The 23,096-nt window shown below is 32.9% G+C and overlaps 2 protein-coding genes across 9 annotated transcripts; one reads left to right on the top strand and one right to left on the bottom strand.

Moving 5' to 3' along the window:
* Positions 1–1,901: 1,901 nt before the first annotated feature.
* On the bottom strand, positions 1,902–12,666 carry LOC112796920 (DEAD-box ATP-dependent RNA helicase 39-like). Of its 8 annotated transcripts, none has more exons than XM_072235692.1 (12): positions 11,891–12,217; positions 11,560–11,620; positions 11,332–11,454; positions 11,150–11,253; positions 10,607–10,672; positions 10,306–10,482; positions 10,050–10,190; positions 9,780–9,932; positions 9,523–9,663; positions 6,706–6,822; positions 6,466–6,606; positions 5,845–6,175 (listed from the first exon to the last, which is right to left on the bottom strand). In XM_072235692.1, the coding sequence occupies exons 6-8, from the start codon at positions 10,456–10,458 to the stop codon at positions 9,843–9,845; spliced, it is 384 nt and encodes a 127-aa protein (XP_072091793.1). In that variant the 5' UTR covers positions 10,459–10,482; positions 10,607–10,672; positions 11,150–11,253; positions 11,332–11,454; positions 11,560–11,620; positions 11,891–12,217; the 3' UTR covers positions 5,845–6,175; positions 6,466–6,606; positions 6,706–6,822; positions 9,523–9,663; positions 9,780–9,842. The 8 variants fall into 8 exon arrangements, with proteins under 8 accessions (XP_072091794.1, XP_072091791.1, XP_072091793.1 ...); XM_072235691.1 differs by having other exon boundaries at positions 10,963–11,253; positions 11,560–11,696; positions 11,891–12,211; XM_072235687.1 differs by having other exon boundaries at positions 11,560–11,696; positions 11,891–12,210.
* A 2,852-nt stretch (positions 12,667–15,518) lies between these two features.
* On the top strand, positions 15,519–21,933 carry LOC112796919 (uncharacterized). Its single transcript, XM_025839600.3, has 3 exons — positions 15,519–16,416; positions 19,476–20,012; positions 20,916–21,933. The coding sequence occupies exons 1-3, from the start codon at positions 15,559–15,561 to the stop codon at positions 21,027–21,029; spliced, it is 1,509 nt and encodes a 502-aa protein (XP_025695385.1). The 5' UTR covers positions 15,519–15,558; the 3' UTR covers positions 21,030–21,933.
* The last annotated feature ends 1,163 nt before the right edge of the window (positions 21,934–23,096 follow it).

Below are 23,096 nucleotides of genomic sequence, written 5' to 3'. Positions count from 1 at the left end.
TTTGTGATCACCATATGGCTTCCTTGGGTCATTTTCTTCATCATTTTGTTTTATCAAAATGCACTTGAGATTTGGGCTTATCTCCAATTCAAGTCTCAACAACTTGAGTGATCTAATTTAGCACAAATCAAATTAATTCATTTATCAAGTTAGGCTTATGTGATTTTGACCCAATACAAAAATTCATTTTATTTTTCTTGCACACTAACAAACACATTAACTAAACGATTGGAAGCAAATATTGAAATAGCAACATTCTAATTAATAATTTTAATAATGTTTGATCATCATAATAATTCAAATTTTCCAAACTCAACATTCTTCCTCCCCCATTTTGTATTTTCAAATATTATGAGTCACTAACCTCCTAAGGTTAAGGTTAGGAGCTCTGCTGAGTTTCATGGATCAATAATATTACTGTTCTAGTTCAATATGTCTGATTCTATTCTCTTATGCATTCTCGATCTTCATCTTATGAATTGAGGGTGACCTGTGACAATCATCCTTGTTCTATATGGATTCCGTGCCAGTCCTGACCCGGATAGCGTTGAACCAAAGCTAGAGATTGTATTATGGATTCCAATAGATTACCTGGGTAACTTTGGATACGTGACATGAAATTTTGTTGACTGTGGATAAGTAAGGTTTCTGTGGTGCTAAGGTTAGAGTCTGAGAAGCAGCGTTCCCTGATCTGGAAGATCTGCCTTGTCTGTGGCACTTTAAGTAGGATCATGAAGGGGACTGGATTGCTTAGAGCTTCATCTTCTACTACAGTGAAAAACCTAGAGGAGGCTTGATGAGAGGACATAAGTCACTTACAACATGGTAGATTGCTGCAGTGGAGGAGGTTAACTTGATGAGAGGACATGAGTTAATTACTTACGGCTGCCATTGAAGGAATCAGAAAGTTATTGAAGTGGACAGTAAGAAAAGTTAATCCAGCAAGACAAAGCATCTCCGAAGCCTCAACCGTTCTCATACCTTTGATTTTCCACCTATCTAGTAACGTTTTATTTATTTATTCTATTTTATGCGTTTACCGTGACAAACTATAATTTCTATCCACCTAAATAAGATCTGCAAGATAACCACTGCTTGCTCAAACCAACAATCTCTGTAGGATCGATCCTCACTCACTTGAGATATTACTTGGACGACCCGGTATACTTGCCGGTCTATCTGTGTGAAATGTGCAGAGCTAGTTTTGTGCACTAAGTACTTACCGCAAAGTGGTGTAAAATCGAAGAGAAAGCCGAGAGCGACACGTGGTCACAAACGGGTTGTCAATCGAAGCTACGGTTTGGAAGTTATGTGGATTTGAAAGAAGGGATGAATAGTAAAAGCTAGGGCTCACTCTCTTTTCTTTCTCTCTTCTACGTGCTCTCTCTCTCTCTCTCTCTCTCTCTCTCTCTCTCTCTCTCTCTCTCTCTCTCTCTCTCTCTCTCTCTCAAATGGGGGTGAATGAGCTGAAATGCTCTAAGTGAAGGGCTTAAATATCATGTGTTTGGGCCCAACATAGGCCAGTTTGCAATTTTAAGCCCGTTGGCCCATCTTGGACTAAAATCTTTAAAATGAGTGTCCAAGTTTTCGTTCTAAATATTTATTTTTGTCATTTATCTGGGTTCTAACAGTCACGTTCCTCATCAAACTCTTGTTTTTTCTTTCATTCTTTGCGCAGTGATTTCTTTCCTAATAGCTACACCTTTGTGCCTGTAACACCCTACCATACAGAGTCTTATGATTAAATCATAATTTAGAGATGGCCAGGTATTACGACCTCTACAATAAAAATTTAGTATGTATAGTAGTGTCAATAATGAATATAACTAGGAGCCTTTAAAGAAAAAGGGGTAAAACAAAATCGTAACTCGAAGGCGCAACGCTCCGATTGAAAACGTAATGAATAAAGGATAAACTAACGCGAGACTATATATATACCAAAGAGTGCCAAAAACATGAATATCAAAACTCAAGATCCGGTTGCAAAGATAACCGGTCCAAGCATAGAAATATATACATGTAAATAAAATAAGAAACCCCAAAGGAAACCCAAATGGATATAAATATAGAAAACCTATTCTCCAAAACCACCTTTAAGAAGAGTCATCACAGTTTGTATTATTTAGTGGAGATAAAGTATCTAAGCAAAACATATGAAACCCAAATAGAGTCCCGAAAACCAAGAATCTTCACTAATCCAGAAGTCTCCAGCATGCTTCAACGGGAAGCCTCACGTCCTGCATCTGAAAACCACAAAATCCGCATGGGTGAGAACCAGAGGTTCTTAATATGGTAACAGTGCCCACATATCTAACATGTAAGGTCCTGGGAAAGCCAAAGGCAATCCTAGAACTTCCAACAAATAAATCAAAGCTTATAAACAGGCTAAACCATAAATGGCAACTGACTAAAGATCTTCAGTCTAACTAATAGTTTCCTTTCCAATTCCTTCAGACCTCCCAACCACCAGCAGGAGTATAATATGACAAACACAGTTATATCAGATAAGAGATATACAAATAGGAAACAGATACGGCATTTAGACAATTAGCAAGTATTACGCAGTCAATTAGGCAATCTCAAACAAGTCACATAATATGCATATGATGTATGCCTGTCCTAATGGCTGATGATATCATCTGTCGATTATATAGTCAACCCGACAAGTCCTGGTAGCTAACTATTGGACTGTCCCTCTGTCGTACATCCCCAACTCGAGTTATACTCAGTATAATTCATATTCATAATTCATATGCAACACCCTCACTAGTGTATATTCACGGGGGCGAGCTCATCCGAAACTTTCACAACGTCCGGCCACACTTACGACATAGGGTCAGCAGGGTATCAAGTCTCCACCTGGAGCATGTGGTGGCTAGCCACTGCTTTCTCCCAGGAAAACTCGTGTCTCAGATAGTAGAAGTGCAACATTCACATTTCATTCAATAGCATATATGCATTTTTACTCAGCCATAATTCAATAATGGCTCCATCGTAACTCGGCAATAACTCAGCCATCCGGCTTATAATTCAATCCATATCCAACCAATGTATTAACAAATACAGCCCTTCGGTTCATGGCACATAAAGCACTTCCATCGTCATCCTCTGTATCTCATATAATCATCTATGATCATCATTGATCATTAATCCTCCCCTTTCTTCTTTCACAAGTTACCACATGTCTTAGCTCCTTTCCCATTGCTAGGAATATCATAATAATTTAAGACATAAGGGGTGAGATCAGAGGCTTGGAAATATGAAATTTGACTTTTAAAACTCAAAAATCAACTTTGGGATGAAAACAGGGTCACATGTGCACGTCACCCATGCGCACGCGTGGAATGCCAAAAAGTTCATTGATGTGTATGTGTCACCCACGTGCACGCGTGGATGGATAAACAACCGAGCGACGCCTACGCGTCAGCCACGTGTACGCATGGGTGCGCTTGTGCTTCACGCACAAAATTGGCACAATTCTTGCACAACTCTCAGGAAATTGCCTGGGCATTTGGTGCAGCGCATCGACGCGTACGCGTAGGCCACGTGCACACGTGGATAGTGAAAACGACGTGTACGCATCAGTCACGCCTACGCGTGGGTGCACGTTCTGCCAAAAATTTTTCAAAGTTAAAAGCTGCAGAATTCACAGTCTTAAACCTCAATCTTCCGATGGACATAACCTCTTCGTTTAAAATTATTTTTCGCCCGTTCTTTGAACGGCATGAACATCCCGGATCCAATTTCATTTCTAAACAAGTTTGGTACAAAACGAGGATCCAGAGTCCAAGTTATGCCCCGTCAAGGTATGCCCAAAAATCATATTTTCATACAAAATCACAAAGTGCCATTTTCTGAACAAACCAATTTCAACCCTTTTCAAAATCAACCAAAATATACCAATTTCAATCCCTTTTTGAAATCAACCCAAAACATACCAAAAATCAACCCCAAGCCTCCTCAACTCATACATTAATATTTTCACCAAAATTCACAAAACCACCATCCAACCATTTTAACCCATCTCAATTAAATGGCTAAATTACAAACACATTAACATGTCAGACATCCTTCCTCATCCCAAATTCCAACAACACCATTTCCAATCAACCATCATTACACATAACCAATATCATACTCACCATCAACATGGTTTCACCCTCAATTATTCATCAAGCATATATCACAACATGCATTTTTCTCATACATCACACCATCAAGGCATCAATATTCATAATCACATATATGACCACATAATATATCTCAATCATTCAACAACGTCAACAATTCAATGCCTATCTTAGGGCCTCTAGCCTAAGTTTTCACACTACATTACATTTTGGATACAGGAAACCGAGACCATACCTTAGCTGATTTCCTCCGCTCAACCAGAGCATTTCCAAATCACTTTTCCACAAGCTCTCAAGGTCTCAAGACCTCCAAGAACAGATTTTTAGCACACCAAAGCCCTTTCCCAATCTTTCCAAAATCTCAATCAATCTTCAATATTCACATACACACTACCTAAGCCACAATTATCACATCCAACACAACAACTCAATACCCAAACATCATAGAACAACAAATTCCACTAGGGTTAAGAATCTTACCACAACCAAGGTTCAAGGAGACAAGATTAATCTTCTCCTTCAAAAGAGTTAGGTCCTATAACATCAAAGAGCCCAAAATCTCAACACTTTTCTCCATGAAATTCAAAATTAAGGGATGAAGAACTGAAATGATTTTGTGGCTTACCTCAAAAATAAAGTAGTGGGTTTTGTAGAGCTCTAGATCAAAAGTTATGGTGGTTTGAAGATCAACCAAGGGTTAGAGCTTGAGAGAGTGTTCTTTCCCCATTCTTTGCAATTTTCAGTGTGTTCTTAGTGTTAATGAGGAGAGAGAGTGCTGAAATGAGAGTTTTAGGTTTAGATAGGTTGGGCCACGGGCTTAATATGGGTCCGGTTGGCCCAGTTTGGCCCGTTTGGTCCAATCTTGGTCCGATTTCTACAAAATTGGTATCGAAATTCTCGTCTCAATCTCCTCTATCATATTAAGCCATAAAAATCACATTTTTTGCTTTCTAGAATAAATTCTCATTTATAGATTAATTAGTCATTAATTAACCGAGTTTTATAGTGCCCCTCATTGGTTATTGTGCTAAGATGGGTTGCCTTCAACTTAGGAAGAAGTGTCACGATCAAGCCTTGAAGAATGGGGTTCATGGGGGTGCTACTGGTTCAGAACTCTCTGATTCACATGTTTGGGTGTTGTGGTGATGTTGGAGTTGGTTCCATGGGCATGCATGCTCCGCGATAGTGTTGTCGTGACGAGAGTTGTGAGTTTGACTGTTACAACTAGAAAATGGATTAATACAGACAGATTTAGTCTTTATTACATACGGATTTTTGGTTACCGACGGATTTTGTCCCTCTGTAAAAGCCCCGTCGGAAATTATTTACTGACGGATTTTTTTCGTCAGAAAATTACCGACGGATTTTTACCAGTTACCGACGGATTTTCCCTCTGTAAATTCTCCATCCATTTCCCGAAGGCGACGAACTTTCCGACAGATTTTCCGTCTGTAATTACAGACGGATTTTCAGACGGATTTTTCGTCTGTAATTACAGACGGATTTTCAGACGGAAAATCCGTCTGTAACTACAGACAAATTTTCTGACAGATTTTCTGTCTGTAATTTGAACTTTGAAAAATCATCTCACACTCTGATTACAGGCAAAAAATCCGTCTGTAAATCCGTCTGTAAGGTAAAATAGAATTTTTTTATTTTTCTAATTACAAAACAAACTTATTTTCATACAAAATAAATATAAATTTAATACAAATTTTTATCTAATTTGTATTCGAATATTTATAATATTTCAAAAAAAACAAATTCATCGTATTATCAAACTAAAAGAAAAGTACTATAAACAAGCAAGTCAATATAATTCAAAATATAAACAAAGTGTATTCATCATCAACTATAATTTCCAGTATATTGTTCAACCATGCTATAACTATTTCATTGCAGGGATCCTGATTCTTCATCACTTGAGCTTGAGCAGAAACGAATGTGTTTATTCACTGAGCAACCTCCAACTCGTGTCCAACTCTTGTGTCGCTGAAATACGCAGTGGCCGCCTTCATTTTTCCATTTAAGTGAACTTTCTCCACCTAGAATCATTGATATAACTTGAGTCTTATGTCAACTTAAATCAATTTTTGTATATATATATATATACATATATATATATATATATATATATAGCTGTTCCATTTTCTTGATTTCTTCAATTTCATCTTTTTCAGAAGTTAGAACCTTGGTTTCATTCAAAACAGTAGAATGCATCTAATGTTCACATGGCAATTGTTAATGAGACTATGTGATATTATAAGTCAGAAGAAAAATGAGGGAACTGTCCTAGAAAACACTTGCTTCTTAGAGTAAAAAATTATATACTCACCAAATGCTTATGCCATGTCATTCCTAAGAGGCCATCTCTGTCAGTGAATGCACATTCAGCCATCATAAGTCTATCATTCACATCTCTCACTTTCATTTGGTACTCTTTCCATGTTCTCCAACATTTACTTGCTTCTATTTCCTGAAACAAAAGAAAAGAAAAGAAAACACTTTATTATATGATAGTTGTTATTTTAAGAACTTGTGTTTGTTTTAAGTTTAAACTTTGGCCAAATGATACCTTTCTCTAGTCATTTATCTTGATTGCTGCTTTCTCAAGATCCTTGATTGACTTCAATATAGGAGACAAATTCATGTCTTTATTTGAAATCTCATCTTCCAAGTTCTTCACATTAAGCTGTGATTCAAACATTTTGGTTTCATGAATTAAGTATATGTAGCAAAAGTAATATAGAAAAAAATAAATGTAAAAGAAGTTAACATAGCTTCAATAATGTAGAAACTATATTATAAAATATAATAGAGAAGGAGATTGATGAGCGGATAATTTATACGCTTTTTGGCATTGTTTTTAGGTAGTTTTTAGTAAGTTCAAGCTACTTTTAGGGATGTTTTCATTAGTTTTTATGTTAAATTCACATTTCTGGACTTTACTATGAGTTTGTGTGTTTTTCTGTGATTTCAGGTAATTTCTGGCTGAAATTGAGGGACTTGAGCAAAACTCTGAAAAAAGGCTGACAAAAGGACTGCTGATGCTGTTGGAATCTGACCTCCCTGCACTCAAAATGGATTTTTTGGAGCTACAGAACTCCAATTGGTGCGCTCTCAACGGCGTTGGAAAGTAGACATCCAGAGCTTTCCAGCAATATATAATAGTCCATACTTTATTCGTAAATTGATGACGTAACTTGGCGTTGAACGCCAAGTACATGCTGCTGTCTGGAGTTAAACGCCAGAAAAACGTCATGATCCGGAGTTGAACGCCCAAAACACGTTATAATTTGGAGTTCAACTCCAAGAAAAGCCTCAGCTCGTGGATAGATCAAGCTCAGCCCAAACATACACCATGTGGGCCCCGGAAGTGAATTTATGCATCAAATACTTACTCATGTAAAACCTAGTAGCTAGTCTAGTATAAATAGGATAAGTTACTATTGTATTAGACATCTTTGGTCTCAGTTTTGTTTTATTCTTCATCTTAGGAGGCTATTGATCACATTCAGGGGGCTGGCCATTCGGCCATGCCTGAACCTTTTACTTATGTATTTTCAACGGTGGAGTTTCTGCACACCATAGATTAAGGGTGTGGAGCTCTGCTGTACCTCAAGTTTCAATACAATTATTAATACTTTCTATTCAATTCTCTTCTATCCTTATTCCAAGATATACGTTGTACTTAACTTTGATGAATGTGATGATCTGTGACACTCATCATCATTCTCACCTATGAACGCGCGTGATTGACAACCACTTCCGTTCTACTTTAGGCAGGGCGCATATCTCTTAGATTCCCCAACAGAATCTTCGTGGTATAAGCTAGATAGATGGCGGCATTCATGAGGATCCGGAAAGTCTAAACCTTGTCTATGGTATTCCGAGTAGGATTCTGGGATTGAATGACTGTGACGAGCTTCAAACTCCTGAAGGTTGGGCGTGATGACAAGCGCAAAAGAATCAAGGGATTCTATTCCAACTTGATTGAGAACCGACAGATGATTAGCCGTGCTGTGACAGAGCATAGGAATGTTTTCACTGAGAGGATGGGATGTAGCCATTGACAACGGTGATGCCCTACATACAGCTTGCCATGAAAAGGAGTAGGAAGGATTGGATGAATGTAATAAGAAAGTAGAGATTCAAGAGGAGCACAGCATCTCCATACGCTTATCTGAAACTCCCACTATTGATTTACATAAGTATTTCTATCCCTTTTATTTTCTATTTATTCCATTAATCAAATTTAAACCAATAATCTGCCTAACTGAGATTTACAAGGTGACCATAGCTTGCTTCATACCAACAATCTCTGTGGGATCAACCCTTACTCACGTAAGGTATTACTTGGATGACCCAGTACACTTGCTGGTTAAGTTGAACGTAGTTGTGATCGCATATGCCAAGGAGCCATTAAATAAATCTCATGCAAATACAAAGAGGGCAATCACAATTTCGTCCACCAGAGATATAGATACAAAAATTGAATACGTAACTCTACTGCAAGAATAATTGAATATGTAACTCTACTGCAAAATGAAGCTTCAGATCTTCTTCTGAATATCTAATTTCTTAGTCAACAATTACTCTCATAATTATCCTAATTGCATATTATCACAATAATTGAAGCTTGTGGCCCACCGGGTTCCTCTTTTTATATTATATTATATATGTACAACCCATTTCAGTAATTATCAAAATCCTGACTAATGTTATGCAGTACCATTTATTTTATTTGATTTTTCACGCATTGATTTGGCGTATTTGGACATGCCTCTTCTATAGTTTATCCATAGCACTAACAAAAAGACAAAAGCAAATAAGAACGAATGCTTTATTTAGAATTAAATATTATCCTTGTCTTTATCTTTGGGACACTGCCTAATCTAACTTAAGCACCAGAAAGCAACTAACTATGGAATCTTGTAAAGAAAAGAAAACAAAATTTATCAAGAATATTATGCATTCTAGATAGGGATGACAACAATTTTTTTCCCATTTGATTACCTTATAAACTGGTCCAAAACCACCTCTTCCTAATAAGTTGTCAGTTGAAAAATTATTTGTTGCAGAAGTAACCGTACCTATACCAAATAAGGGCAATTCTAGATCTTCTTCATCATGCTGACTATTTATTACATCCAATTCTCTTTCCTTTTTTATCTTTCCTATAAAGTATAGTAGGATACAATGTATAAACAAAATCAGTGTTTTATGCTCCTATAAATTTTTCTCAATCTGAATTTTGGAACTGAAAAATAGATATATGAAGTATAACTACCAATATAACTCTGTTTCTGTTGTAGACTTTTGTTGAACTGCCTTGAAGGCCTTTGAAATTACTCAATAATCAAGAATCAAACAATGAGAATTACTTAACTACCTTTTTTACGAATCTCCCAATTATAAATGATGATGGCCAAGCATAAGATCAAAATTCCAGAAGACAGCACCCAGATTACAGCAGAGGTAATCTTTTACTTCTTTTTCTTGAACTTGGGCAATCTTTTTTGTACAATTGCTTCTAAGAAATGTTAAGTTTAAAAAAAAAAGAGGACAAAGTTAGAAATGACAGAAGATGAAATGTTTATACATGTAAAAGGGAAGAAAAGTTTCAAACTGGGTGAGATAGTTTAGTACCTACATCTTTCCCTGCCATCTTTACATAAATATCTTAAGATGCAGTCATCAATTTCATATCCATCAGATTACCAAACCAATATCAATTACATAAATATTTTCAGCATGATCACGCTCAAGATGCTTCACAATGGGGGATTCATCACCCAAAACCTGTCATAACAAGATAAATTCACAATAACAACCAGCAACATGGAGGTCTAAGCATATTAAATCTTCTTAAGGAGCTCAAGTATAACGGGAACACAGTTCTTCATCATGCATTCATACCTCGGTGATCGACGATGTAACTAGAACGGTTTGAAATCTTTTGTAAGAAGATGTTGATTCATGATCTTGTAATGGTTCGAGAATCTTGTGGATGTTAGAACCAAGGCCACTACCAAGCATGAAATCTAGATCATCCAAAACCTACTCGGAAACATGAGATATACGAGCGTGATCAGTGCCGGTAGCTCCCGAAATATGGTAATCCAAGATACATTTTCACAGATCTTGACACTGAATTTTATAAAGTGGTACTAACCATATATCTTATTTCAGCAGGGACAACACTTCCCTCTTCAATGTACTGAATAATTTCAGAAGGGGTTCCGAGTAGAAGACCAATTGAGACATTTGAATGCTCATTATCTGGGGAAGAACATTGCTTTGCCAACTTTGATTCCGAAATCTCCATGATATACTTTGCAGCACTAAAACACTGAATCCATAACAATTTGCAACAGTCAAAATCAATTTAGAATCTTCAGTTCAAACATTATAGGGCTAAACAGACAAGGTGATGAATGATGATGATGGTAGTGGGATTGAGGACAACCAACTACCTCATTAGCTTTCTCCTCTGTAGCACAAAGCACAAAGCCCAAACCAACCTCGCCATGTCGCAGCAGCTACACAAGTAAACACATTCTTCAGGTCATATTTCCATTGATTCTTTTCGGTTAACAAATCCCATTGAAAACAAACATAGAAGGAACGAAATACTAGAGCTACAGCCAAATTTCTCTTCAGGTTTCAGTATCATCAATCATCAATCATCACAACAAAATAAATTGAAGATGACATCATACATAATTAAAGTTATTTCACTAAACAAAGTGATTCCAAAAGAATAGTGCTTAGAACCCTTGATCATGACAACTAACTCAGGATATTAATTCTCCATATCAATCATACATACGTGATACGTCTAACTTTGAGGGGTTATGCTAGGTAGCAGCGCAACAAATTGCCATGGTGCACCAGGAGCATCTTTTGATTTCTCAGGTACTTCTTGTTATATAAAGATATTCAAGCAGCAATTATGAATAAAAACTCATTCAACCAAGTTGTAAACTATAAATGTTAATATCTTTTTTTTGTCAAACCTATCTAACAACCCCCAAAGATCGGAGCCCACGCTCAGCAAACTTAACAATAGTTGCATAGCCTTTCTCCTCACATCCTCTTTGCAGTTGCAGAAGTTCAATATCTAAACAGGTAGAAAAGAATATTGTTAAGTCCACTGCACAAACATAATCAGCTGGTGCCAATAGCAGAATATTTTTACCTGCTCAGGAGCACCTTTGCTGGATCTGTGCTAATTTCCATCAGATTCAATGTAAGTTAGAGCAGTCCTCTTGTCTCCAGAATTGAAAGGGAAAAAATGGACCTCCCTAATTCCAGCTCTTGCCTGCAAAATTTACATTAAGATTTAGAAATTCTTACCTTTAAATCAACATATATTTTTTCCCTTTTAATTTCTTATATTGAAAAATCAATTTGGGAATATATTTACCTCCTTTGGATCAGCAAGCATACCAACAATTACGGCATCTATAGCATCTTGATTTTCAGTCCTATATGGAAGACCAAGTTAACATGGACACTAGTCTTCAATCGTTGAGACACTGTGAATCAATAAAAACCTAATCCCTAAAAAATTCAACCAAAATGAAACTAGTCAATGGATTCAGAAACCTTGATTTCACAAACAAGTTTATAAGAACACAAAATAAAGAATTGTAATCGTTACAAGTTCTTATCATAGAATAGGAAATAGAATTAGAGTTAGCGATGGAATTTAATGAAAGAAAGCAGCGATGAAAGAGAAAGGAGACTAGGGTTACCTGCACAGCTGAGGCAAGATCGAAAGAGAAACGCAGTAACACACGGAGAAGAGCAAGCACTAGTGGCGAGATCGAAGAGAAACGCACATTAGGGTTCGAACGGGAGTGATGCGAGCAAGGCCGACGGAAGGGGTGCGACGGAAGGGAGCGATGCGAGTAAGGCCGATGGAAGTTGAGTCCAATGGAGGTTCGGTGAGACGGCGGTGCAAGGCTGATAGCGCCACCGATAAAGCATTCAGAAGAGATGAATGTGGAATTGTGAGAGTGTGGTGTGAAATGAAGAGTGATAACCGTGATCCTCAAATGTTTATTCATATTTCCGACGGAAAATTTTAAATTTCAGACGGATTTTCTATCTATAATAATTTAATTAAATGCAGCGTCTTCTCCATTTAATTACAGACGAAAAATCCGTGTGTAACTATTTTTCACGAAAAAATATATTAATTTTTCCGACGGAATTATCGACGGATTCTCTTTTCCGTCTGTAATTTATGCTAATTCATTTTTTTTTCGGACAAAAAATCCTTCTGAAATTCCGTCTGTATTTTCGTAGGATAAAATCCGTTGGAAATAACTAGTTTTCTAGTAGTGTGTGTGAAAGAGTGAGAGGGAGGCAAAATGGAGGAGAGAGGCGTGACGATAGAGATAAGAGGTACGGTAATGGTGAACCGAGGTGAGAGAGCGTCAAATTAAGGAGGAGGAAGAGGAAGAAGAAAGGCCAATTGAGAGTTTGCTTAATGAACGGCGTCATTTTGTTATATTTTAGGTGCCAGAAGTCAACTAAATGTGCCACATCACTTCTTTAGTGACGAAAATGAATGAAGGAACCAATTTAAGTCACATCTTAAAATTTTAAAGTACAATTTGAGCCAATAAAAAATTAAAAAACTAAATTAAATTGGAATCAAATTTCATCGGGAGCCATAATATATATATATATATATATATTGGGTTTTATCATACTAATAAGTATGTATAATATGATCTATATTTGATGCTGGATCATATCTGCCTTCGAATCTAACCAGATAAGATTCGACCGACCCGTGGATTGAATGTAACTTGCAAAATTCAAATCGGAAATTCTGAATAGAGGATTGGACGGATAATGGATGCTTGCCTATGCTTGCTTTTTGTTGGACAAATTAAATATGTGGATTGCATACTACCTCCCTACTTTTAAACATGGTCTTGTACGTATTAAGAAGTATGAAACCCAATTTAAGAGCCGCAAAAGATCCCCCAACTTGTTTGACTTTCCAGACTTTAACTCATAGGGTTCATGAGATTTTTCTATAGGATTCTCATTTTCCACACCTTATTTAAGGACTTAATACAATTGGTAGGAACCCATATTCAATAGTCCCATTCTCGGCTCATACCTAACTCCTATAATTAGGGAAAACGTTCAAGCCACTAATTAACTAGAGAAAATATTATTTGTACTTATTTAAATCAACTATCAAATATATATATATATATATAATTATTTTAATATATATTTATATTTTAATATATATTTTATACTAATAATTAATTTTAATATACATCTAACATATATATATATATATATATATATATATATATATATATATATATATATATATATACTTTTTGTTGAGATTATTAATATTCTAAAAATCGAATTAACTTGGTCGATTCTACTGGATAATTAAAAATCGATTTTCTAAATAATTCGATTAATATTTAAAATCGTTCTATAAAAATCGATTAAAAAATCGACTGAACCAACGGTTAATTGATGAACTGATAAAATTGGCTCAATCTTTTAAACTTCTGATTCGATACTTCTTCCTCAAAACGACATCGTTTCGATCTCCAAAAAAAAACTCAGCCCAGAATATACCCTCCCCCTTTAATCTCTCACAAATGCCCAAAGTCCCAAAATGACTAACCCTAATCCTACTGAGCAAAATCAGCAAAGCAAAACAACCACCATCATTTCCCACTATTATCAGTACTATTGGTGACAACTAGTGGTTGCCATCCTCGCCTCTCGAAAGTCTTCTCTCCTCCTCACGTCATCAACCCTAAGGGTGCCATCGAGCCTAGACTTGTCATCATCGTCGTCGCCAAAAGGTCGTCAAGCCCAGACCTGTCCTCATCATTGTCAGCCGTCTTGAACTCGTCGTCTCTGTCCTCCTTGTCTAACCCGAGGATGTTGTTGTTGTCGCTGAACATTTCTGCTGCTCGACGTCGCGAATGTCTACTCAGCTCTATTCTCTTCACCATTGCGAAGGTTCCTACTTGGTTGTTTTTTCTTTGCCGTCACCTCTGTTCCATTGTTCGGCCATCACTTCCACACAAAAAAAAAACGCTGCTGCTCGTCTGTCTTCTCTTTTCTGGTGGTAAGCACTCATCTACTACTTCTTTAGTTGTGATTTTTTTTCATGTTAATTTTTATAATTGTTGTATATATTCTGACTCATGAGTTAATTGTATATGGATATTTAATTTTGAGTTAGTTTTATGGATATTGGATTCAAACTGGGTTTATCTTCTGTGCTTATTTTTCAAGTTTTTGTTATTTCAAGATCATTAATTGGATTTTCAAGTACCTTTTGAGTTTTTTAATCTTTTAATTGCTTAATAATTTGGTCTTCTTTGTTTATTTAATCTTTCTAGTGATTTCTTAAAAATTGTAAGATCTTTTTGTGTGAGTTGTTGATTCTAGTTCTGATTTTCTGCATTGTTTATGCTGCTGTTATTTTTTTTTAAGTTTTTATAAAACTGAAATAACTGATAATGGTAGAACATACATTATTTCTTTGTTATTTATGTGTATCTTGATTTTTGTTAATTATGAATGTTGATGTTTAAAGTTGTTTATAAATTTTTAGTGGACAATTTATTATGTGAAATTGTAAAATTTTAAATTTTACCAGTTTAAAAAATATCGAATTTAAATATTTAAAAATATATATTAAATTTTTAATTATTTTATTTTATATTTAATTAAACCAAAACCTATAAACTATTGAATCAGTCACTCCACTAGTTCATTGACCATCGGTTCAATTCTCGCAACTTTAGAGGTTACGAGCTTACCAGATTCTGAGACTCTAAATTAGATAACATTAATACCAGATCTAAGAGAACAATCTGCAAAGACACTTAGATATTTAAATTCAGTGATACTTTTAGGGTGATTGCAACAAATTGTGTCTTACCTCATGAGTTTTTTTTTTTCTAGATTACACTTTTCTGATATGAACGTTAGGTATTTACTATCCTTAATATGTTTTAATATCATAATTTGACAGTTTTTTGAGATAATAATATTATTTACTTTATTAACATATTAATTGACTATTAATGAGTTAGTAATGTGATATTTTTATTTAGTTGGATATTTGGGTCTAGAACATTATATATAATTAAAAATATATGTACATTAAAATTAATCATTAAAATTAATTGTTAATGTATTTATATATAAATATAAATATATAATTTAATTTATTTTTAATGTATATTTATATTCTAATATATAATTTATACTAGTCAGCTAATTTTAAGATTTAAGTAACATGATATATATATATATATATATATATATATATATATATATATATATATATATATTACTAGTTCAACTCTCAAATCTCTCCAAAACGAGCCACTTTCCATTCCTTTCATATCAAATGTCGTCTTCCTCAGTAAAATCATATTCATCGGCTCTAGACCCTCTCAACAAGGCATGGAAAACTCCACTCCTCTTCTCCACCGTGAAACCCATCAGCTCAGTAATCTCTCTCTTTCTCAAAGCAGGTCTTGCTCTTTCAACAGTCTTCTTCTTCTCCCTTCTCCTCCGCCTCTCCATTTCCCATTACGGCCAACCCTACAATAGCACCACAACCTTCAACCACATGCTCCATACTCAACGAACACAACATGAGCCGACCAACATCGGCCACATCGTGTTTGGCATTGGCGGCTCAGCCGCCACGTGGCACACTCGGCGCCACTACACCGAGCTCTGGTGGCGGCCAGGAGCCACCAGAGGCTTTGTCTGGCTAGACCAAAATCCGTCAGATACTGACCCGTGGCCAGAGACCTCGCCTCCCTACAAGATCTCTGACAACACGTCATCCTTTAAATACACGTGTCCATACGGAACGCGGTCTGCGATTCGCATGGCAAGGATAGTGAAGGAGAGCTTCGAGCTGGGTTTGGAGAATGTGAGGTGGTTTGTGATGGGTGATGACGACACGGTGTTCTTCCCCGACAACCTCGCAACGGTTTTATCCAAGTACGATCACAATCAAATGTACTACATTGGTGGGAACTCTGAGAGCGTGGAGCAGGATTTGGTACATTTTTATACCATGGCTTATGGTGGTGGCGGCATCGCCATTAGCTACCCTTTGGCGGAGGAGCTTGTGACGATCTTGGACGGGTGCATTGATCGGTATGCGCATCTTTTTGGGTCTGATCAAAAGATTCAGAGTTGCATCAGCGAGATAGGGGTTGAGATTACCAAAGAACCTGGTTTTCATCAGGTATAGTGGTTTAAACTTTCTTTTAAAAAAAATAAAGAAATAAAGGAAAATAACGGTACATTGAGTAAGTTACCAAAAAGATTGCGATTTTATCAGGATTTGAATGTTATCTACTCCATAGAGTTTTAGTGCTTGGGCGCCATTATTTTGTTTAAAAAAAGATCTTTTTTCAATGAAAAAAAGATCTTTTTTATTTTTTAACGTATTTGACAAATTTTTAGTAGTAAAAGTAAAAGGACTAGTAAAATAAAAAAAAGATCTTTTTTGAGAAGCTGTAATTTACATCTTTTTTTAAAAGATCTTTTTTTCTTAAAAAAAAGATGTTTTTCATGTAATAAATAAACAAAAAAGTACTTTTATATTGTTATACCCAAACATAATTGATAAATAAAAAGACCTTTTTACATGAGATATCCAAACATAAAATTACTTTTACTTTTCTATAAGATCTTTTAAAAAAAGATAACTCGAAAAAAGATCTTTTCTTAAAAGCTCACCCAAACAAGTCCTTAAAAGGCGTTTTAAAATTTAAGGCATATAGTAAATTGAGTTGAGAATGTTTAGGAGATTAGTATTTTTATTAAAATTTGGTCAACATTTAATCAGTAAAAAAATAGTAAATAATTTTATGTTATTAAATAAAATTTTATATTATTAAAAATATAAATATTGACTAATTGATTGATGATTATAAATTACAAAACTTAATGAACCAAACACTCCTTAATTGAGTTATTGTTACGGGAGATTTTTTCGGTGTCTATCAATTTTTTTATTTAAATAGTGTAAAAGTAAAAATAGAAGAAAATAAAACTTTCTTTTTATTTTTGAAGTCTATATTTAAAATTTAATCACCATAAAAAGAATTTATTATTATATGCTAAACTATCTATTATTTCTTAAAACAAAAAGATTTTGTACAAAAAAAAACAAATTAACGACCAAATATTGTTCAACTCATTTTTTTATTTTAATTTTATATTCTAATATGTATTTATATAAATAATTAAATTTTTATGTACATATAATATGGTTGTAATTTAAAATTTATATTTAATGTTTAATTAATTTAATCTTTTTAGTTATAAAATTTTTACTTTTTAAAAGATTTAGTGTTTATAGCTTAGAGTTTAAAATAAAAATATAATTTTAGAAACAATTGAGGCTTTTTTTGGTCTTGACTGACGCTCTTTAAACTCAATATATATTTTTGCTATATAGAGTTTAATTTAAGAAATCTTAAAACAATACTAAAACAGGATTTAGCAACTAATTCTTTTTAAAAAATAGTTTTATTCACACTTATTGTGACGTTGTGATCAAATGTCAATATTCTTGTATATAATTCACCGTTTTTGTATATGATTCCACCGTTTTTTAATTTTTGTATAGGATTCCATTTTTTTTAAATAAGTGTATATATTTTAATTTTTACTTAGTAGTTGGAAAAAATTCACTTAGTAATTTGAATGTATTAAAGCTACTGAGACTAAAAATGAATTTATAAAATTATCTTTTAAATTAATACATTAATAATTTTTTCTATAATTACTTTATTCATTTATCCTGGAAGTTATAAATTTATAATAGTATTGATAAGAGGTATAATTTTTTTTTTAAATTTACATTAATTTGTTAATTCGTTAAGTAAATATTTTTGGAATAAAAAGAAAAATTTAAAAACAACACTTATTTAATAAATTTGAGTTAGTAAAATAATTAGTTCGTTCAAATAAAATAATTAATTAATTAATAATAAATTTTTAAATAGAATAAAACTACAATAAATTAAATTTTGATATGTCAGGTTGAAATAAAATCAAAAATTAAAAATTACACTCATTTTAAAGGAGAAAAATATTTTTTAACATAGGTAAACGTGATCATTCAAAACGACTAAACCATGGGTAATAATTAATATAGAGGAGTCCTCTTGTTTATTTATTTATCTTTTTCCCTGTTGAAAGTCAATTTATAGGAATCACTAGTGTTAGGCATGCCATGCATTAGCATTAATAAGTTTGAGAGGGACGGCCAAACAAAGAAGATAATCATTTGTTCAAATAATAAAATCAAATTTAAGGGTGGCCAGCTATCCCTTGATCCAAGAAATGAAAAGTGAAATCCAGTTAATTTCATGTAAACTTATAATTAAAACTATTAAATAATAAATTAATAAATTCAATTAAATTATTATTTAAAATTTTTTAATTATTAACTTCACATATACTGATATACACCAGAATTTTTACTATAGGACAAATTCTGTCATAAATTTCCGATTTTTAAAGTTAATTAATTTTTACTTTTTAGTTAAATTATTAATTTTTTTAATGTTTTTATTTTATTCTTTTTATGTATTTTTACTTAACTAATGTTAATAAACTTTTTAATTATTGCAGAAAACTTTTTTAAATTCTTATGGTTTAAAATATTTAGAAATTAGAATATAACTCTAATTTGACTTATTAGTCTTTAGGATAAATGAATAAATGATTAAATTTATCTTTAAAAAATATTTATTTTTTAAATTGGTGTTCAAAAAACTTTTTTAATTAAATTCATTTTTTAAAAAATTTTAATTAATCGCGTTAATCATTCTATTTTTTTTGTTGACCGCACTAAAATTTGTTAACCTAACATCTTATATGATACAACAACACACATATAAGAATTTTAATAGACTATTAGCATAATAAATTTATGAAATTAGATCAAATTAAAATTTAATTGAAGAAAAAATTTAAAACATTAAAATTTTTCAATTTAGCATTAATTTAATCTAATTTTATAAATTTATCATATTAACTGTCAATTAAAATGATTAAACATGTATTGTGGTGTTATTTACTGTATCATGTTAACAAATTTTGATGTCGTGAGTAACGAAGTAACAGAACAACCAAAATGATTAACTTAAAATTTGTTAAGAATAAATTTAATTAAAAATTTTTTTTCAAAAACTAATTTAAAATATGAATAATTTTTTATAGATTAATTTGACTATTTATTTTTATTTACTAAGTGACCAAAAATTAATCTTATTAAAATATTCTCAGGTTGATATTCGTGGGAACCCATATGGGTTATTGGCAGCACACCCAGTGGCACCATTGGTGTCACTCCACCACCTTGACTACGTAGATCCAATATTCCCAAACATGAACAGATCCGATTCCATTCAAAAGCTTGTGACAACATACAAAGCGGATCCGGGCCGGACTCTCCAAAAGAGCTTCTGTTACGACCCACTTCGAAACTGGTCAGTCTCGGTTTCATGGGGATACAGCGTGGAACTTTATCCTTCTTTGGTTACTACCAAGGTTTTGGAAATGGCGTTTGGGACGTTCAAAACTTGGAGTAGTTGGAGAAGTGGGCCTTTTACATTAAATACCCGACCCGTTATCAACGACCCGTGTGAGATGCCCTTGGTGTATTCTTTGGATAGCGTTGGAAACGCCGGTTTCGGAGAGACCCGGTCAAGGTACAGGAAAAATTTGCTAAGAGAGTGTCAGCGCGAGGAGTACAAGGAGGCTCTGGGTGTTCAACACATTGACGTTTTGGCCTCACGGTTTACACCAGAGATGTGGATAAAGGTATGTAAAATAAGATATAAGACTAGAATTAAGGGTTACTAATTAAATTAGTTTTTATAAAATAAGATATTTTTTAAATTTATATTTAAAATTTTTTTTAATTAAATTAATTTTTTAAAGATTATAAATTAATTATAGTTATTTTTTACTCGTTTTATTAATAATTTTTTTAAAAAATTAATACTTTAAAACATTAATTAATAATATATATATAATACATAATATGTCTAATTAGATATTGATTAAATTAAATATATTTATGAAAATTTATTAATTTAGTTATTTTTTTTAATTATAAAAATTTTATTCTCAATATCATTTAATGACTAAATTAATAGATTTTTTTAATTAATTAACGTTCAATTAAATATGTTATGTGTTATGTGTGTTATCAGTTAATATTTTAGCTCATTAATCGTGATAAAAATTATGAATAGAATAACTGAACGATAGATATGATTAATTTGTAATTTTTGAAGGACTAATTTAATTGAGGAAATCTTTTAAGAACGAATTGAAAGAATGACTTATCTTTTATGGACTAATTTGACTATTAATTCGTATAATTAATAAAAAATATATAATTAATTTTTAGTCAGTTAATATTAATTATTTTTAAATAATAATTTTTTAAGAATTAGTATCTATAATTAAAAATTTAATATTAATAATTTATGATTAAAAATTTAAAATAAATAAAAGAATTTTAAAGATTGATTGAAAAAAATTCATTCCTTCACATTACTTAATTAATACAAATCATTTTTAAGAACAAAAATATTCCTTCGCACTCTTGGTTGAATTTGTGCGTTAAATGGTTGAAGAGAAGAGTCTTATATTTTTACATTTAATAATGTGTTTTTGCTTTGTGTCGTATTTTTGTTGACGTGGATGAATGATCAGGCACCACGTAGACAATGTTGCGAGGTAATGAATGATGGAGGCAACAGAACGAAAGAGTCATTCCAGGTCATGATTAGGGAATGCCATCGATTTGAGAGTGTGACTCCTCCATAAAAAGCGAGAAGAATGATACAACAAACCCAGATTATGATTTAAGAAATAAAAGTGGGTATAATAGCCCTATTACATAAATGTCAATAGCTAGTAGATTTTAGGAAAAATTATTGAAATGGAATCTAAAAATTTATATTATTGATAAAAATAATACTGAAAAATATAAATGACAAATAAATTTGTGAAAAATTTTGAAAGGTAACAAATAATTTGATATTAAAATTATATTTTAAAAAAGGATTTTAAAGACAAAATTTTTATTTTATTTTATACAAGTATTATTAGAAAAATATAATCTTTTCATCTTTAAAAATTGGTCATTTTTATCTCAAGTAATTATTTTTTTATTGTGAATCACCAGTTGTTTTGAAAATTGAAAAAGATTTTAGAGATTAAGTTTTGTTATGATATTTTGTATATAAATTATAAATATTTATTCAAATGTTGTCACAAAATATTTGAATTAAATAGATAAGTCGTTTTTTATATACAAAATTTTTTTGTCATTTATAAAAAATATAATATTTATTAGTTATTTTTGTTAAATTTTTAAATTTTTTAAAAATTTATTTGTCATTCGTATCTTTAATATTTATTTTTGTCATCGATATAAACTTTCAGATACTATTTTAGTGTAATCAAAGATGCAAGAAATTAGTTAATTGATATAATTCCTTCTTGAATAATTCTTTTTTATCCAATATTATACTCCTTAGTCCTTACAATGGTGCTTTCTTAACCACCATTTTTAATTTCTATAGTGGCTTGCCAGACTCTATTGGAAAACAATCTGGTAAAGTTACTACATATTACGACAATTTGAAGTCTTATGCAAAAAGTGTTAATGTAAGTGACCTTGAATTATTGCTTTTTTGATTCATTAGTGGATTAAAAATTAAGATAACTAGAACTTTAATTTGTTGAAAGCTTGGTTTAATACAAAGATACATGAAATAAAATTTGAAGATGAGAAACAAACAGATTCAGAATTTCAAGCCAAATTAGAATCAAATATAGAACAATTAGAAAGTTCAAAGTCGGAAATTAAAGATCAAGCGTCTGATCAAGTACAAATTCAAATCCATAGTTCCATAGTGGAACTAGCAACAATATTAGTCCATCCAAAACATTCCAAATTTCAAATAAGCAACAACAATCCAGCAAATCAAGAAATGAAAAATCTAGATCTACAATTGGAGCTTCCAAGTCTAGAACCAACTGACCTAGATGCAGGAACAAGATCTCTGAACGACCACAATCCTAATAAGTGGGGAATAGAACTTGCCGAAGAAGAAGACGACATCCATGGCGGCTGAACAACTTTGAGAGAAGAGGAGGCTGAGGCAGAAGTCAAGGCCATAGCATTGAACTTGTCACGACCTCACTATGCAGCAGTAGTGAGCGAAGCACGGGCAGTAGCGGCATCGAGGACAGTGCCTTTGCAAAGAGAAAACGTAAATCGCGATGGAATGACAACGGTTGAAGATGGAGTAACAACGATGAAAGACAAAGATCGCCAAACTCATGGGTTCTACTGCGTCTTTTCGGTTGTGACTAACCCACCACCACTCATGGCGGCTGTCTTTGGGATCATGAATGTAAGATTCGAAGTATGAAGCGAGATGAGGTGGCAGTGTCAAGAACAAGTACGAGTGGAAGAAGCGGCGGCCGAGGTGTGTAACATTCCGATATTTTGTATTGAAAAATTTTAGAATTAGCCGTACATCACCTTGATGACATTAGTACACTCCTTTGTACATGCGCTCATATTTGGCGCAAATCTATCAATAGAAAACTTAAGATTAGTAGTTTCCTAAAAAATTATTTAAAGCAATCTATAAACTAAGATTATATTTTGATTTTTTAGACATTTTGGCAGGGTCTTATCTATAACTAGAATGCGCCACAAACTCTATCCATCAACAATTCACTTAAACAATTCACAAACAAACTAATATGGAATTATATGACTTAAGTAGGAACATGAACATCCATAAACAATCAAAAATTTTCGAACACTTTCAGCAGTTCAAACCTACTAACTTAAATCGAACCTATCTAAATATA

The sequence above is a fragment of the Arachis hypogaea genome, chromosome 4 (genome assembly GCF_003086295.3).
Source record: "Arachis hypogaea cultivar Tifrunner chromosome 4, arahy.Tifrunner.gnm2.J5K5, whole genome shotgun sequence".
Taxonomy (NCBI): domain Eukaryota; kingdom Viridiplantae; phylum Streptophyta; class Magnoliopsida; order Fabales; family Fabaceae; genus Arachis; species Arachis hypogaea.
This window is presented reverse-complemented; position numbering and strand designations above follow the sequence as displayed.

Coding starts and splice junctions, on each gene's coding strand:
- LOC112796919 (XM_025839600.3), top strand. CDS start 15,559: ATGTCGTCTTCCTCAGTAAAATCATATTCATCGGCTCTAGACCCTCTC. Junction 16,417..19,475: donor AAGAACCTGGTTTTCATCAG/GTATAGTGGTTT, acceptor AAATATTCTCAG/GTTGATATTCGTGGGAACCC. Junction 20,013..20,915: donor CACCAGAGATGTGGATAAAG/GTATGTAAAATA, acceptor ATGAATGATCAG/GCACCACGTAGACAATGTTG.
- LOC112796920 (XM_072235688.1), bottom strand. CDS start 10,458: ATGGAGATTTCGGAATCAAAGTTGGCAAAGCAATGTTCTTCCCCAGAT. Junction 10,191..10,305: donor CTGCTGAAATAAGATATATG/GTTAGTACCACT, acceptor GTTTCCGAGTAG/GTTTTGGATGATCTAGATTT. Junction 9,933..10,049: donor TTACATCGTCGATCACCGAG/GTATGAATGCAT, acceptor TTGTTATGACAG/GTTTTGGGTGATGAATCCCC.